General features: G+C 44.0%; 1 protein-coding gene across 4 annotated transcripts in view; it reads left to right on the forward strand.

Annotated features, from left to right (window-relative positions):
* Positions 1-8,624: 8,624 nt before the first annotated feature.
* Positions 8,625-16,711, forward strand: part of SOS1 (SOS Ras/Rac guanine nucleotide exchange factor 1) — a 153,082-nt gene continuing 144,995 nt past the window's right edge. For 2 of the 4 annotated variants that reach the window (XM_003416091.4, XM_064277174.1), the window contains exon 1: positions 8,626-8,788. In XM_003416091.4, the coding sequence (XP_003416139.2) occupies positions 8,702-8,788 (87 nt within the window). In that variant the 5' untranslated portion in view covers positions 8,626-8,701. Of the gene's footprint in view, positions 8,789-16,711 lie in introns of all 4 variants that reach the window. The other 2 variants (XM_064277175.1, XM_064277176.1) reach the window with 2 other exon arrangements.

Genomic DNA, 16,711 nt, shown 5'->3' on the forward strand with positions numbered 1-16,711 from the left:
TGTGGATTCAAGTAAAATGAAATCCTTGACAACTTCAACCTTTTCTCCATTTATCATGATGTTGCTTATTGGTCCAGTGGTGTGAATTTTTGTTTTCTTTATGTTGAGGTGTAATCCATACTGAAGTCTATATAGTCTTTGATCTTCATCAGTAAGTGCTTCAAGTCCTCTCTGCTTTCAGCAAGCAAGGTTGTATCATCTTCATATTGCAGGTTTTTTAATGAGTCTTCCTCCAAGCCTGATGCTGTGTTCTTCTTCACGAACGAAAAAAGAAGACTGAAGAAAAATTGACACCTTTGAGTTGTGGTGTTGGTGAAGAATATTGACTGTACCATGGACTGCCAGAAGAAGGAACAAATCTGTCTTGTAAAAAGTACAGCCAAAATGCTTATTAGAAGCAAGGGTGGTGAGACTTCATCTCATGTCCTTTGGACATGTTATCAGGAGGGACCAACCCCTGGGGGACATCATGCTTGGTAAAGTAGAGGCTCAGTGAAAAAGAGGAAGACCCTCAACAAGATGAATTGAAACAGTGGCTGCAACAATGGGCTCAAACATAGCAACGATTGTGAAGATACGCATGACCAGGCAGAGTTTGGTTCTGTTGTACATAGGCTCACTATGAGTTGTAACCAACTTGATAGCACCTAACAACAGTAAAGAGGCATGAACGCTAATGCAGTATATGATCATGGATTGGATTCTAGACCAGGAAAAAGAAGACTATAAAGAACATCATGGATTAAGGTCTGTAGATTAAATGATAGTGTTCTATCAATAGTAGTTTTCTGAATTTGAGCACTGTACTATGAAAGGCTTTGTTCTTTATGTATATATATATGTACTCACTTAAGTGATTGGGAGTAAAGGATAATAACTGCAACTTATTTTTAAGTGACTCAGAAAAAAATTATACTCACATTTATGGAGAGACAGAGAAAATGATGAAGCAAATGTGGCAAAATGTTAAAATTGGCTATCCAGGTGAAAGCTACATAGGAGCTTTGTATTTTTCTTTGGAACTATTTTGTAAGTTTGAAATTACTTTAAAATAAATTTAAAAAATTTTATTTACATTTGCATCAAGCAACTGTGGAGGGATATATAAGAAAGTTTAGAAAATTGTTACCTGTTAGGGAATATGGTAGAAGCACTATAACTGGTAGATAGGATGAAAGACATTTTTGAATCATAGAATGTATTATTTATTTGAAATTTTAAATGCCAAATTATCTTTTAAATTAGCCTTTGAGTATGTTTGAGTCACATATTATGATCTTTCATATTTAGGTATTAAACCCTTTACACAGCAGTTGCTGTTGAGTTGATGCTGACTCAGGGCAACCCCATGTGTGTCACAGTACAACTGTGCTCCATAGGCTTTTCAATGGCTGTGATCTTTTCGAAGCAGAACACTAGGCCTTTCTACTGAGGTGCCTCTTGGTGGATTTGAATTGCCAGCTTTTCACTTAGCCAAGCACTTAAACGTTTTCACCATTCAGGGCTTCCTAAAACTTTTTATATGGTGGATGCGTAATAAGCAGTGTTGATTGGTTGATGACATTAGTTCTTTTGGACACAAATTGTATGACGTGTTATAATAGATGTTAAGTAATTTGCCTGAGGCAACAAAGAGCAATAAAGGACTTGAGTTGGCTGACCTGTGTTCAGACAAAAATGCTGTTATTATTTTCAACCTACTGTTGCCTCTTTAACCCCCAGTATTTGAGATCGAGAAGGCTTGGAAATATCAGCCTTTTGTTGCTGGAGAGAGAGAAGGAGAAAAGGAAAACTGGCAGTCAGAACAGACGCATCATGTAATTTGTCTTTAAAATGTTGTCTTCTTGTGCTTACTTTTAGCCTCTTCCAACTCTGAGCTATAATTCACAGTAGGAAGAGTTTTTATTTCTTAGGTGCATTTCTGAGACTGTCAGAGTCTGTTCCGAATTATCAGTAAATCTACTTTGCCCTATAATTATCGATAAATACAATTGGCCTATTATAACCATTACGCCTTTGTGTGTGGTCCATGTCTGTAACATATTGTTGCTGTTAGGTGCCATCTAGTTGGTCCTGATTCATAGTGACCTTACGTACAGCAGAAGGAAACACTGCCTGGTCCTGTGCCATCCTCACAATCGTTGCTGTTAGAGCCCATTGTTGTAGTCACTGTATCAATCCATCTTGTCTAAGGTCTTCTTCTTTTTCGATGACCCTCTCCACTTTATCAAGCATGATGTCCTTCTCCAAGGATTGGTCCCTCCTGATAACATGTCCAAAGTACGTGAGAGGAAGTCTCACCATCCTTGCTTCCAAGGAGCTCTCTGGCCGTATTTTTTCCAAAACAGATTTATTTGTTCTTCTGGCAGTTCATGGTACATTTAATATTCTTCACCAGCACCATAATTCAAAGGCATCAATTCTTCTCCAGTCTTCTTATTTATTGCCCAGCTTTCACATGCATAAGAGGTGGTTGAAAATATGGCTTAGGTCAAGCACAGCTTAATCCTCAAAGTGACATCTTTGCTTTTTAGCACTTTAAAGAGGTCTTTTGCAGCAGATTTGCCCAATGCAATATGTCATTTGATTTCATGACTACTGCTTCCATGGGCGTTGATTGTGGATCCAAGTAAAATGAAATCCTTGACGATGTCAATATTTTCTCTATTTATCATTACGTTGCTTATTGGTCCACTTGTGAGGATTTTTGTTATGTTGAGGTATGATCCATATGGAAGGCTGTAGCCTTTGACCTTAATCAGTAAGTGCTTCTTCAATTTCAGCAAGCAAAGTTGTATCATCTGCATATCAAAGGTTGTTAATGAGTCTTCCACCAATCCTGGTGGAAGACTCATTAACAACATACAGTCCAGCACCTCAGATTATTTGCTCAGCATACAGATTGAATAAGTATGGTGAAAGGATACAACTCTGATGCACATCTTTCTTGATTTTAAACCATGCAGTGTCCCCTTACTCTGTTCAAATGACTGCCTCTTGGTCTATTCCAGAGCACAATTATGTGTTCTGGAATTTCCATTCTTAGCAATACTATCCATAATTTGTTATGATCCACACAGTTGAATGCCTTTGCATAGTCAATAAAACACAGGTAAACATCTTTCTGGTATTCTCTGCTTTCAGCCAAGATCCGTCTGACATCAGCAATGATTTCCTTTCTTCCACATCCTCTTTGGGAACCCAAGCGGTGTAGTGAGTGGTTAAGTGCTACGGCTTCTAACCAAAAGGCCGGCAGTTGGAATCCACCAGGCGCTCCTTGAAAACTCTGTGGGGCAGTTCTACTCTGCCCTTTTCTACATCTGGCTTGAATTTCTGGCAGTTCCCTTCGAGGTACTGCTGCAATCACGTTCGAATGATCTTCCGCAAAATTTTACTTGCATGTGATATTAATTATATTGTTTGATAATTTCTGCATTCTGTTGGATCACCATTCTCTGGAATGGGCACAAGTATGCATCTCTTCCAGTCAGTTGGCCAGGTAGCTGTCTTCCAAATTTCTTGGCATAGACAAGTGAGCACCTCTAGTGCTGCACCTGCTTGTTGAAATGTCCCAATTGATATTCCCTCACTTCCTGGAGCTTTTTTTTTTTTTTTGCCAATGCTTCCAGTGCAGCTAGTACCTCTGCCTTTAATACCATCGATTCTTGATCATATGCTATTGTAACATATTATACATGCAAAAAAAAAAAAAAGATTATATTCAGATCTAGAGTCTATATAATTATATTCATTTTGGGGTTTCAGTCACCTGAAGGTTGACTAGGGCTGAAGGGTTTACTTCCAACATGGTTCATTCGCTTGGCTGATCTGTTGATGGGCTTTGCTGTAGGTCTGCTTGAGTGTCCCATGTCCACATCATGGCAGCTCTCTTTTCTCAGAGTGAGGGACCCGAGAGAGGTTAAATTCACAATGTCTTTCTGATTCAACAGCAATGGGTTTGGTTTTGGCTTTTAAAACTTAGCCTTGGAAGTCATACGCATCATTTCTATATAATTCTATAGAAATTCTATATAATCCTATACCAGGGCATGAACACAAGGAGGTGAGGCTCATCTTGGAGGTTGCATACTACAATAAATAACACACAATTTAGTTTTACTTGTTTTTTGCACTTCATATAATGAATCATATAGTGTATAGTTTTCTGTGTCTTGCTCAGTGTTATGTTTTTAAGATTCATCTATGTTGATTGGCATAGCTGTAGTTCATTCATTTCTGAAGCTTTATAGTATGCCACTATTTATCTGTTTTACTGATGCAGTTACAAACACTGCCTCAAGGAACTTTTTTCAAATGTGAAAGAGTTTCTCTGGGATATATGTGTTATATGAATATTCCCTACATAGATTATATGGAGGGAGCCCTGGTGGCACAGTGGTTAAAGCACTAGGCTGCTAACTGAAAGGTTGGCTCTTTCACAAGAGAACTAACTACTCTGAGCTCTTTGCTATTCCATATACAAAATAGAATTCTTTTATCAAGTTCCATGACAAAGCCTATTGGAAATTTGATTAAAATTATACTGGGTTGGGATGTGATCAGTTTGAAAAGCCATTATAGCTTGAATCAACTGGAAAGAGACTTTTGCAAAAACTAACCAAGCAGCAGTTGCTGCTGAGTTGACTCTTGGCATGTGTGTTAGAGTAGAACTGTGTTTCTCAGAGTTTTTAAGGGCTGATTTTTTGGAAGTAGATTGCCAGGCCTTTCTGATGGGGCATCTTTGGGTGGACTAGAACCTCCAACCTTTCGATTAGCTGCCCTGCCCATTAACAGTTTGTACCACTATATGGATCCTGTAAAAAGGAGAAGTGCAAGGAATAGTCCAATCTATCTTGGAGAAACCAAAAACCAAACCAAACCGGTTTCCCTGACAGTACTTACTCTGCTCCCTGCCTTCTTCTCTTTGAGAAAGACTGTATGTATTTAATTAAAGGTACCTAAAAAAAAATTCCTTTTTTTTTTTTTTAAGAGTAGGTATCCACCCAATGGTTTTATCAGGCACTGTTTACTCCGGTGCATTTTTGTTGAGGAGAGAAACACTATTTGGAGAAGTGGAATTCAAAGTAGGGATTCGGGAGAATGATATGATGAAAAGGGAGGATATGCTACCGGAGGGGAGAGGACAGTTACTTTAAGGCAATGCCTGTTGGGCTCTGGAGTTTAAGGGGAGTTCTAAGGGGGGCTGGGAAAGGCTTCAGAGAAAAGGTGGGGTTTGAGTCAGAGGCGCAACACCCTGGGTAAGAGTTCCACTGTGAGCATGTCTGGGGGCTGGGGTTGGGCTGTGGCAAGTAGGGTTGGAGAAAAATGGGTATGGGCGTTCCAGGCACACGGAACAGCATGCGTAGTAAACAAAGAAGTGATGGGCTTGCAGAAGGCAATAGGTAGTCCATTTTGAGTGGGAAATACAGCTGGAAAGATTAGTGTTCCGATTGTGTAAGACCATGAATGCCAGCCTTAGGACTTTGCACTTTATCCTGGGACGCCGATGAAGGCTCTTGAACAGGAGAATAGAGGGATACGAAGTGTGCTTCAGGAAGGTAATTGTGGCCGCAGCCAGTCAGGGAACAGTCTGGCGCTATTGTGGCCAGCGGCGCGGGGAAAAGCACGGAGTGCTGACCGTCCACCTGCAGGGGGCGCACCACGGGGCTGAACGCCCTCCCCGCCCCCTTCCTCGCCGCCCGAGCTCTGACGCCCCGAGCTTGAAACCCGCGCTCGAAACTTAGCTAGCCCGCCTGGACGCGATTCCCTCGGGCCTCGGCTAAGTCCGCCTGGACACGCCCCTGTACGTCACGTCCGCCCTGGGGCGGGGCTGGCTCGGTCTGAGTAGAAGCACGAGCAGAAGCCTTTGCGCCTGCGCCGTGCAGACCCAATGGGCGGGTAGTGATGAGGGGTACAGGGGCTCCACGACCTTTTTCGCACGCTTCGTGGTCCGGTTCGACTATCTTCTCTCGCTTCGTCTCCATAGGTGTTTTGTCCCCTGAGTGTTCGGCATCATTCCCCCGAGGACTCACAGCTGAGAAGCGCCCAGTCTCTTCCCTGCAAGTTCCCTCCAGCTGCTTGCCCTCATCCTGCGGCCAATATTTTCAAGCTAATGAGAAGCTGAGCATGCCCAGCCCAGGCTGTAATCCATGTTTTTAGGGCTTGTTTCCTTCTGCAGTCAAATTAGGAACTGGGGGAGGGACCTCGGACGTCAAGTCCAACTTCCAAACCCTCCCCGACATCCCGCGTGAGTGAATGTAGTTTTTACCTGCACACCTCCCAAGATCGCACGTTCCCTGTGGACAACTCTGTGTAGTCTTCCTTCCTGAAAGTTCCCTTCGGGCGAGTTCAGCTCTTTCAGGAATATTGAGTGCCTACTGTGTATTGTGTACCACACACCGTAGGTCTTTGGGATACAATGATGATCATAAGATTGCTGATTTCTTGGAATGTACATTCTAGTGGAGGAGACCAACAACTAAAAATAGAGGCTGTGGTTAAGTGCTAGCCAGAAAATAAACGGGGCTATGGTAGAAAAACACAGGCGGGAAATAGAGTGATCAAAGACGGCTCTTGGAGATGGTGAGGTTTAGAACCAGCCAAGTGTACAGCTAGGAGCAGAGTGAGCTCCAGGCAGAGGGAAGAACAAAGCCCTTGAGGCTGGAAAGGGAGTTTTCTAGGAACGGACAGAAGGCCAGTGTGACTGCAGTGTGGTGAGCCAAGGTTGGGAATGGCGAGAAAAGGTTGAAAAGGTACATAGGAGCCAGATGCACAGCTCTGTGGGCCATGGTAAGAAGCTTAAAATGTATTAAAAAGCAACGGGAAGTCAAGGAAGAGTTGTGGCAAAGGTGAGGTCTTAGTTCAATTACCAAGAACCACACAAACTTTTTTCCAATCACAGTCCTTTAGATATTTGAAGAGACCCTTTTTCATGCCCCCAACTCCTTCCAAGGTATGGTTTCTCTACTCCTTACCCAGAGGACTTATAAATAGAGCTTAAAATCTTATTCTGAACCCTTCGATAGTGAAAAAAATTTTTATGTAAATCATGTGTGTACATTTTAAAAGGGAAGGTCTTAAGACTTTTATCCTCTAAAGATTAATAACCAGTGTTTAAACCTTTCTCATCAATGTCAACTTCTCTAATAGTTTCCTCATCTGTGAAGTGAAAACAATAGGGTTGCTATGAGGATTAAATGAGATGATGCTCAAAAAGTTTTGAATGATAAACTAGGAGGTGCCTGCCACAGAGTGCTGCTGTTAGAAACAAACACCTACAGCCCTGGGATGGAGGAACAATTTACAGATCACTCTCCTCCAGGATCCCACAAACATTCACTAAGTGCCTAAAAAAAAAAAAAAAAGTGCCTATTCTGTGTAAAACCCCTGGTGGAAAAGATCTGCCTCCCAGGAGTTATTATCTGTTCTTATCTAGTCGAAAGAGCCAGGAAAGGTACGAAACAGGACAGACTAAGCTTCGTGAGAGAGGTGTAAGTACTCTGGGATTTGGGAGCTTCAGGAGAGGTCTCAACTAGTCTCTACTGGAGGACTTCACATTTGAAGTGGGCTAGAGGGATGAACACATGTGATGTAAGAACACGGACACGCAGAAAATCAACACTACACGTACACATTTGGGCCTTGGTGCCTGGAAACGCTGCAGTCACTTTTACTAGCCCACTAGTATTGAGCAGTAGGTTCTGTGAGAAGGGAACTATCTTTCGTCCAAGCTCTGGACAGTCCTTATCCAAATGTTCGGGAACAAGGTACACACACAAAAGCACCTCTTTCCGAAACGAAAGGCCCAGGGGCTCCGAGAGAAGTGTGCGATCCCTCGCGACCGATGCACACAATGGGGGCCGCTTTCCGGAGCTCGCCACCGCCCGTCTCTCCCCGCCCCCTCTCCCGGCCCCGCTCCGTCGGGGTCCGGCTGCTCCGGGCTCCTTCGCCCCTCCCCTGCAGCCCCGGGGCGCAGCCACAGCCCGGCCGGGCGCCCCCTCCCCGCGAGCTTCGCCTCCTTCCCGGGTGAGCCAGAAAACCCGGAGCGAGCCACTCCGGCCCGGCGGCGCATGCTCAGTAGCCAGCAGGTTCAGTTCGCAAGTAGGAAGCTCCAGCGCTACACCGGCGTCGGCGGCGGCCGCGGCGGCACCTCAGGCGGCCGGATTCCCCGCACCGACCTCGGGCCCTTCCCCTTCCCCGCGAGACCCCGGCCCCGCTCCGCCCCGCGCGGAGCTTCGCGCGTTTCGGGGTCCCTGCTGCGCGGAGCGAGCGCCGCTCCCCGAGCGCCCCTCCACACGCCCTCCCCCCGCCGCCAGCTCCGCCGCGGGGCCAGGCCGGGCCCGGGAGCGCAGCCCCGGCGGACGGGCGCGCGGCGGCCGCAGCGGAGGGCAGCCCGGGGCGGCGCCGGCGGGCCGAGGAGAGGTGGGGGCCCGGCCCCGGGGCGGTGGTGCGGGATGCCGCCGCCGCCGCCTCCGGGCTGCGTTCGCTCTTGGCGGCTGGTGCCCCTGTCGGGTGGGTGGCCGGGCGCGGGCCTCGCCCCCCAGGCCCCTCGCCAGGGCTAGCCCGGCAGCGCGGCGCCCCGAGGGGGCCGGGCCGTCCGGCGGGGCCGCGGCCCTGCTCAGCGCAGCGAGCTCGCCCTCTCGCGGCTCCTCGGCCCGGCCTCCGCCGCCCCCTCCCCGCCCAGAGGCGCCCCGGGGGCACCATGCAGGCGCAGCAGCTGCCGTACGAGTTTTTCAGCGAAGAGAACGCGCCCAAGTGGCGGGGGCTGCTGGTGCCAGCGCTGAAGAAGGTGAGGAGCGCGCGGGACCCCGCTTCCCGACTGCAGCCCCGGCGAGGGCGCCGGGGCCGGCCAAGGGCTGGGGAGGCGGGGCGCGCAGGGCCGTCTTTCTTCCCGGCCTCACCGAAGGGACGGCACGCTGAGAGCTTCCCCACATTGGGCTGGCTCTCGGTGTTGACATTACCCGGGCTGTGGGAAGGCCGCAGGGAGCCAGGGAGAGTTGTCCGAATAATCCAACCACTGAGCGAGGAATGCCCTGCCCCTTGATTCGGAGACACCAGTTGGAGGAGCCCGGGTTTTTAGTGGAGGTCAAAGCAGGCCACTTTTCCGCCTTCGTTTTACCAGGAGCTGCTGTCAGCCTCCGTTGTAGGCGTCCAGCCTGCTCATTTTAGTGGGCTCGAAGAGTGCTCTGGCCAGAACGCTTGCCCTAAGTAATTGCAGAGCTCTCCTGCCAGTAGCAAGAGAAACACGGCTTGCTCTGCTCGACCTCAGTAATCACTCCCCATTCCTCCAGATTCCTCCACTCTTCCGAGTAACAGGGGTGGGTGCAGATGCCATTATTTTAAGGGTTTTGGTTGTTGTTGTTTTCTGAGAGCCTGAAAATCTGAATCTGTCGTTTGGTTTGTTGATTACAAACCTTTTTAACCTTTATATGTTTCTTCAGGTTTGCCACATTGTTATCTCAGGTTCTACACCGTGTTCTGTGCTTTTTAAATGTTTCAGTATAATTAGGAAATGTTGCTACATTGTAGTAGCTTCGAAAAGCAACGTTGTGACTTAATATACACCTCAGAACATCAGAGACTGATGTGTTGAATGACTTTAAAAACAACTACCAGAGTATTTTTTTGTTTTCTTCTTTTCTCTTACCTTTTCTGTAAGTATAGAGATCGCTTTACTCTTCTTGAATCCCGGTTTCTTGTTGCTCAAAGAATGTTTCATGTTATCTTGTTAAAATATATTTTAACAATTGAGATTATCGTGTACTTTTTGTGCAAAATATTTATACTTTTGAAAAATGTTTCTTAAAAGGTGTCTGTTATTTGTCAAAGGCCGGCAACTTTTACTTTCCCTTTTGCCTTGTTCTTCCCCTCCCCCTCTTTGGTTTTTACTGTGGAAACTAGTTAGTTAGCAGAATATCCTCAAAATTTCAGGTTTAAGTTACTGTCTTTTTTTCTCAACAATTTTACAAATACTGTTGACATGTTGTTTTTTAAGAAAACCAGAGAGACAACGTATGGCTTATATACCTTATTCCTCCTTAGAAATCCCATCAGGCTTTCCATCTGTTTGCTTTTGCTTTATTTGCAGGCTTGGCTTTTTAGCTTGTAATAGATGGGGGGGGGGCGTGGTGGTAGGAGGTCTCTGTGATGCTAGAAGCAGGTATTCTGACAGGGAGGTAGACAAATTGCTTGAAAACATAAAAAGAACTCAAACATTATCAGTTTGGGGCCATTTTGCTCAGAATCAGTTAACTCCTAATTTGAGGTAACTGCCACGATAACCTATCAGTTAAGGGTCCTGTGAAGTAGGGGGAAGAGTGGTGTAGGAGTTGGCAGAGCTGGTCTAACTCTGCCATGCTGGTGGCCATTGCTGAATTCTGTCCATGGAAGCATTTTGTTGGCTGGCACAATATTGTTTTGTTATTTTTAAATGTAATTTGCTGCCAGCATTTAAAAATGGGAGATATTATGTGAAATTTGAATTTTCAACATTTCTTGAAGAATAGGAAGATCTTTTTGTATTGAACTGACATTCAGGTAAGGCTGGAGCTGAGTAAATGGCTGATCCCTTTGAGCAAGGCATGTATCTCCAGTTTACCACAATCCCCACTGGTCAACTTTGCTTATTTACTGAAACCAGCATTCGCTTTAAGCAGAGAGATGACTATCTGATGGCAGTAGAAGTGATGGTGAGGAGGCAAAGGCGAAAGCGTACACATCAACCTGATATGTAATGTTCTTCCAATCCTCGTTCGTATACTCATTATTGATTCTAAGCCACCTAAGATTGAAAATATATTTCATATCTGGATATGCTCTTGGGAGCTGAACACCTGAATTTTCACCTGCCTGCTGAACATTTCACCTGGGTATCTCCACATCTTGAACTCTTCCATCAGACTTATTGAACTGTTTGTGTCCAACTGTTGTGTTCTCTTACCCGAGGCTGTTTATACTTGCTGTTTCCTTCACCTGGGCCGCCCTTCTTTGCCTGGCCTAACTCTACCCCTTCGGAACTCATTCTCCATGTCAGAGTTTTTCTTGAATCTTCAGGGATGAATTGGATAGTCCTCCTTTGTTTTCTTTTAGCACTCCAGGCTAGTACTTAACAGTGAATTTTAAGTTCTTATTTACTTGTCTAAGGAGCTCTAGTGGTGCAAAGGTTCTGCCACTAAACAACAGATTGGCAACTTCATGGTAGAAAGGCTTGGTGATCTACTTCCCTTAAGATTACAGCCTAGAAAACCCTGTGGGGCAGTTGGCGGTCACTGTGAGTCAATCATCTCGCTGGGCACCTAACAACATTTATTTATCCCCCACCTTCACTACTAGATTGGATGCTCCTTGAGAACACAGATGATGTCTTACTTTCATTTTGTCTCCCATGAATATTCAGACACCTCGTAGGCACTCGTATTATTTGAATGAATGGGTGTGGGAATACGTATATTTCTTTCAAGTCCCTTAAACACAGTATTTCCCAAACTAAAACCATCAACTCTCTTCCTTCCACCTAACATTTTCTAGTATTTCTTCTTGATTTATGAAGTCCCTGGGTGGCACAACTGGTTAAGCGCTTGGCTACTAACTTAAAGGTTGGTAGTTCGAATCCACCCACAGGCACCTTGGAAGAAAGGCCAGGCAATCTACTTTTGAAAGTACACAGCCACTGAAAACCCTAGGCAGCGCAGTTCTACTCTGACACACGTGGGGTTGCCATGAGTTAGGATCAGTTCGATAGAAACTGATTTAATGGCCTTATTATTTTATTTGACTGGCTCAAAACTTTGCAATCATCTCTGATATCTGTCTTGGCATTATTGTCCACAACCAGGCAAAACTTAGATTTGTTGCCCCTTGACGTGTTCTTGGAAGCTATTCCTTCCTACTCCGGTTGCTTTAATTGAGTTCCCTTTCCCAAGCTACTGCAATAGCCTCTTAAGTGAGTTCACCGTCCCCTCCCACGTCTCCTTTGTGTATTTTGCAAATTTCACAAGTTAAAGTACACTTCTGAACATGTCATGCCCTTGTTCAGAATAGTTGATGTCTTCTTAAGGGCCTGGAATGAAGTATGCAGTCTCTAGCGTGGAGCTGATAGTGATCATTGATCTAGTTTTTCTAACTAAATTGCTTATCATAATCATTCATATTCTTATGCTTTAGCCAGACTAAACTGACTACTTCTTTCCTGAATATGCCCAGAACATCCTACTGCATGACCCTCAACACTAAGGATAAAAAGACAAAAGACATATTCTAGAAATGCCTGAATTAGAACATGATGGGGAGTGTCAGAGGATGAGCCTGGTCTCGGGTAACTGTTTTATAGAGAATTTTTTTGTATGATAAGCTAAGGAATTTGAATTTTACCTTGGGAGGAGAAGCCATTGAGGATTTGTGAACAGATTAACATCAGATATGAATTTTAGACAGTTCACTTTGACCATAGGATGGAAAATGGATTGGAGAAGAATGTGGACCTGAAGTAAGGAGAAAAGTTAGGAGGCTAGTTTAATAGTTCAGCCAAGAGACGACATGTATTCGAACTAAGGATCCATTTGGATGGAATTGTGGGAATAGATTTTATTTGAGAGATGTTTAAAGGGCACAATTGACATACAGTGATTAAAGCTCTCGGCTGCTAACTGAAAGGTTGGTGGTCTGAGCTCACCAGCTGCTCTGTGGGATACAGATGTAGCAATCTGCCTGCATAAAGATTTATATCCTTGGAAACCCTATGGGGCAGCTCTACTCTTTCCTATGGTTTGCTGTGAGTCAGAATTGACTCTCTGGCAACGGGTTTAGTTTGGCTTTTTAGTAACTCACTGAGTGATTTGGGAGAGTGGTGAGGGAGCAGGAAGAGTCTCCAAGTTTCTGGATTGAGTGTATTTAATCTGGATAGAGAATGGAGGAGGAGAAGCAGTTGGAGAGATGAGTGGTATAATAAGGTGAGTTTTTAGACCTGCAGATTTCAAAGCCCTTTTGGGTTATCCAAGTGGACTTGTCCAACTTGCAAGTGGTGGTTGGTATCTGGGAAAGGAGAATTGGGACTCTTGGTGTGTAGGTAAAGCCATAAGAATAGATCCATACATGAGTTGGAATCGACTTGACGGCACTGGGTTGGGTTTTTTATATCCATATAAGGAAACTCTGGTGGTGTAGGGGTTAAGAGCTATGGCTGCTAAGCAAAAGGTTGGTAGTTGGAATCCAGCAGGTGCTCCTTGGAAACCTAATGGTTCTACTCTGTCCTGTAGGGTTGCTCTGAGTTGGAATCGACTTAGTGGCAGCAGGTTTTTATATTTTTATATCCATACAAAGGGGGCAGTGATTCAGTGGTAGAATTCTCGCCTTCCATGCTTGGCTCAATTCCTGGCCTATGAACCTTAAATGCAGCTGCCACCATCAGTCTGCTGTTGGAGGCTCGTGTGTTGGTATGATACTAAACAGGTTTCAGTAGAGCTTCCAGACTAAGACAGACTAGGAAGAAAGGCCTGGCAATCATCTACTTCCGAAAAATCAGCTAATGAAAATGATGGGGATCACAGTGGTCCAATCCCATTGTGCATGGGGTTGCCAAGAGTCAGGCTGATTCGGCACCTAACAGCAGTATCCATACAAGGACGTGAATGTTCACAGCAACTTTATTTCGGCCCAAACCTGAAACAACTGAAATGCCCATCAGCAGGTGAATTTCAAATTGTGGTGTAGCCATCCAATAGCATACCATTCAGCAATAAAAAAAGAATGAATTGTTGATATACATGACAACATGGATGGATTTCGAAATAATTATGCTATATGAAAGAAGCCAGGCCAAAAAAGAGTAGATGTTGTATAGTTGTTTACACAAAATTCTGGAAAATGGAAACTAAGCTATAGTGACAAAAAGCAGATCAGTGGTTGTCTTGGGTGGCTTTTATGTTAATTTATTTTGGTTATGCATATGGTTTCAGGATTGTATACGTATGCTAAAAGTCATCGGATTGTATCCTTTATTGTGTGTTGATTATACCTCAATAAAGCTGGTAAAAAAAAGAATAGATGAGGTCACCCACTGAAAATGATTACAGTATGACTGAAAGAGAACTGGAGAAGGTGGCAGACAGTACTGTTTAGGGGGAAGGCAAAGAAAGAGGAATGAGGAAAGGAGATTGAGACGGAAGAAGTCAGAAGGAAGGAGAAAACCGTTAGTGTCTGAGAAGCTGAATGAAGGATATTCAAGAAAAGAGTTAACTACGTCAGGCTACAGAAAAGTCAAATAAGGTGCTTGAAAGCGTTAGATTTGCCAGCTAAAAGGTCACTTATGTTAGAGCAGTTTCAGTGTGAGGGTAGAACGTGGACTAGCCTGGGAAGAATCAGAATAGCAAGGACAGATAATTTTTTCCCCTCGAGACTCTTTTTTTTTCAAGAAGCTTAGTGATGAAGGGAAAGAGATACTGCTGTGGCAAGAAGGGGATTCAAGGTTGGAGAAGACTTTTTATTCTTTGAAGGTGGCAGAAGTATATATTTTAGAACTTGTGAGGAACGGCCTGGCAGAGAATGCTGGACAAGGAGGAGATGAGCTCAGGATCACAGGCAACGGGATTTGCCTTGAACTATTCTGTCAAGTACTATTTTGAGTGCTTCACATGTGTTTTGATTTAATTCTCACAAGATAGTATTATTGCTTCCATTTTATGGGAGAGAAGACTGAGGTTTGGAAAGGTTAAGAAATTTGTCCATGTAATTTGGTTACAGAGTCTGTATTTTTAAACACTACTGCGTACTGGGTTAGGGTCAGTTATGAGTCAGAATCAATTTGACAGCAACGGGTTTGGTTTTTCGGTATGTTATGCTACATCCAGCAGGGGAGATGACATCCTTCTTCTGAGATAGAAGGGAAGGAAATAAAGATGTGTTTGTATGTTGGGGCGGGAGAAGGGTGTGGCAATCTGCTTCCATAAAGATTTCAGCCTTGGAAACCCGATGGTGCAATTCTTTTCTGTCCTGTAAGGTCGCTATTAGTTGGCATTGACTCAGTGGCAGTGGGTTTGGGTTTTTTGGTTGTATGCTGGGGAGTAGGACTTCATACCAGGTAGCCTCTGTTTTCATGATTAAATGGAAGGCAAAATGCTTTACATAGAGTGAGAAGGGAGAAATCAGTCAGGAATTTAAGATGAGTGATGAAGTTTTGGAGTAGCTGCTCTGGCGTGTGCAGAAGGAGCCCCCAGTGACCTAGAAAGGAATTGCTGAGCTATGCTGAGTGTGGAGACCACACATTTGGAGTAGCATTCATTGGTCTGGTGGTCGTGGGGTTTTTCTCCAGCAACACTTACCAATTCAGGTGACGGGCTAAAGAAGATGGTTGGTTGTAGGTGGCTGCAGTAGAGACAGAGAGTAGGGGTATTTTAGTTGATTGGGTGGAAGTAAAGTTACAAGGGAGGTGATGGACTGAAAGAAAAATGAGGGCTCTATGGATTAGAATCTTGACGAGTTGAAAGAGGAGGGCAGTGGGAGCAGATACCAAAAAAAAAAAAAAAAACCACACTCGTTGCCTACAAGTTGATTCTGACTCATAGCTACCTTATAGGACAGAGTAGAGCTCCCCCATAGGGTTTCCAAGGAGCGGTGGTGGGTTAGAACTGCTGACCCGTTTTTTGGTTAGCAGCCGAACTCTTAACTACTGTGCCACCAGGGCTCCCGTGGGAGCATATAGGGGATTACAATTAGAGATGGTGATACTTTCTTTTAATTTTGGAGTTTTAAGATTCCAGAGATGAAGGAAATGAGAGTTAGGAGCTCTGAAGTTAGTATACTGAATGATGGGTTGCAGACATGGATGATGAAGTCCATGAGAATTGTAGTGAAGAAGACAACTGTAATCCAGGAGAGGCAGGGAGGTCCATAAATAACAATAATGAGGACGCTTTAGCCAAATAATAATAAAAGTGATAACTGTTCCCTACCCCATAAGGTATTATTTATTATAACTATAGATGGAATAGGAAAAAATTTTGCATTTCATTTTAGGATTATTTTGTGATCAGGTTTCCCCTCCAATATTTCATAATGAAAATTTCAAATATACAGAAAAATTGAAAGAATACAGTGAACATTCATACTGGTCAAATAGATTCTAAATTAACATTTTACCTGTTTATTATATACGTATCCACCCCTTCACCAATCCATCATATGGTTTGATGCATTTCAAGGTTGCAGAGTAGTACACCACACCCATAAACACTTCAGCACGCATATCATTAATTAAAGTTCAAGATTTGTTTATAGTGAATTAAATTTACATACAATAGAATACACAAGTGTTTAGTGTACCATTTAATGAATTTTGACAAATGCATACACCTGTGTATCCCAAACCTCTATGAAGACATAGAACATTACCTTCACCCCTGAAATTTCCGTCATGTGCCTTCTCATTCTCTACCCCCACCTCCCATAGGCAACCTCTGTTCTGATCTTTTACCCCACCGTAGATTAATTTTATTTGTTCTAAAACATTATGTAAGTTGAATCATATGGTATACATCCTTTTGTTAAGGCATTTGAGGTTGTATAGATCAAGAATTCATTCCTTTTTTCCATCATATGAATATGTCACAGATTATTCTCCTGTGAATGGATATCTGGGCTGTTTCCATTTTGGGGCTGTTATGAATAGAGCTGCCGTTAATGTTTCTGTGCAAGTCTTCTTGTAGACATATGTTTTCAT

Source organism: Loxodonta africana, chromosome 26 (genome assembly GCF_030014295.1).
Source record: "Loxodonta africana isolate mLoxAfr1 chromosome 26, mLoxAfr1.hap2, whole genome shotgun sequence".
NCBI classification, from domain to species: Eukaryota; Metazoa; Chordata; class Mammalia; order Proboscidea; family Elephantidae; genus Loxodonta; species Loxodonta africana.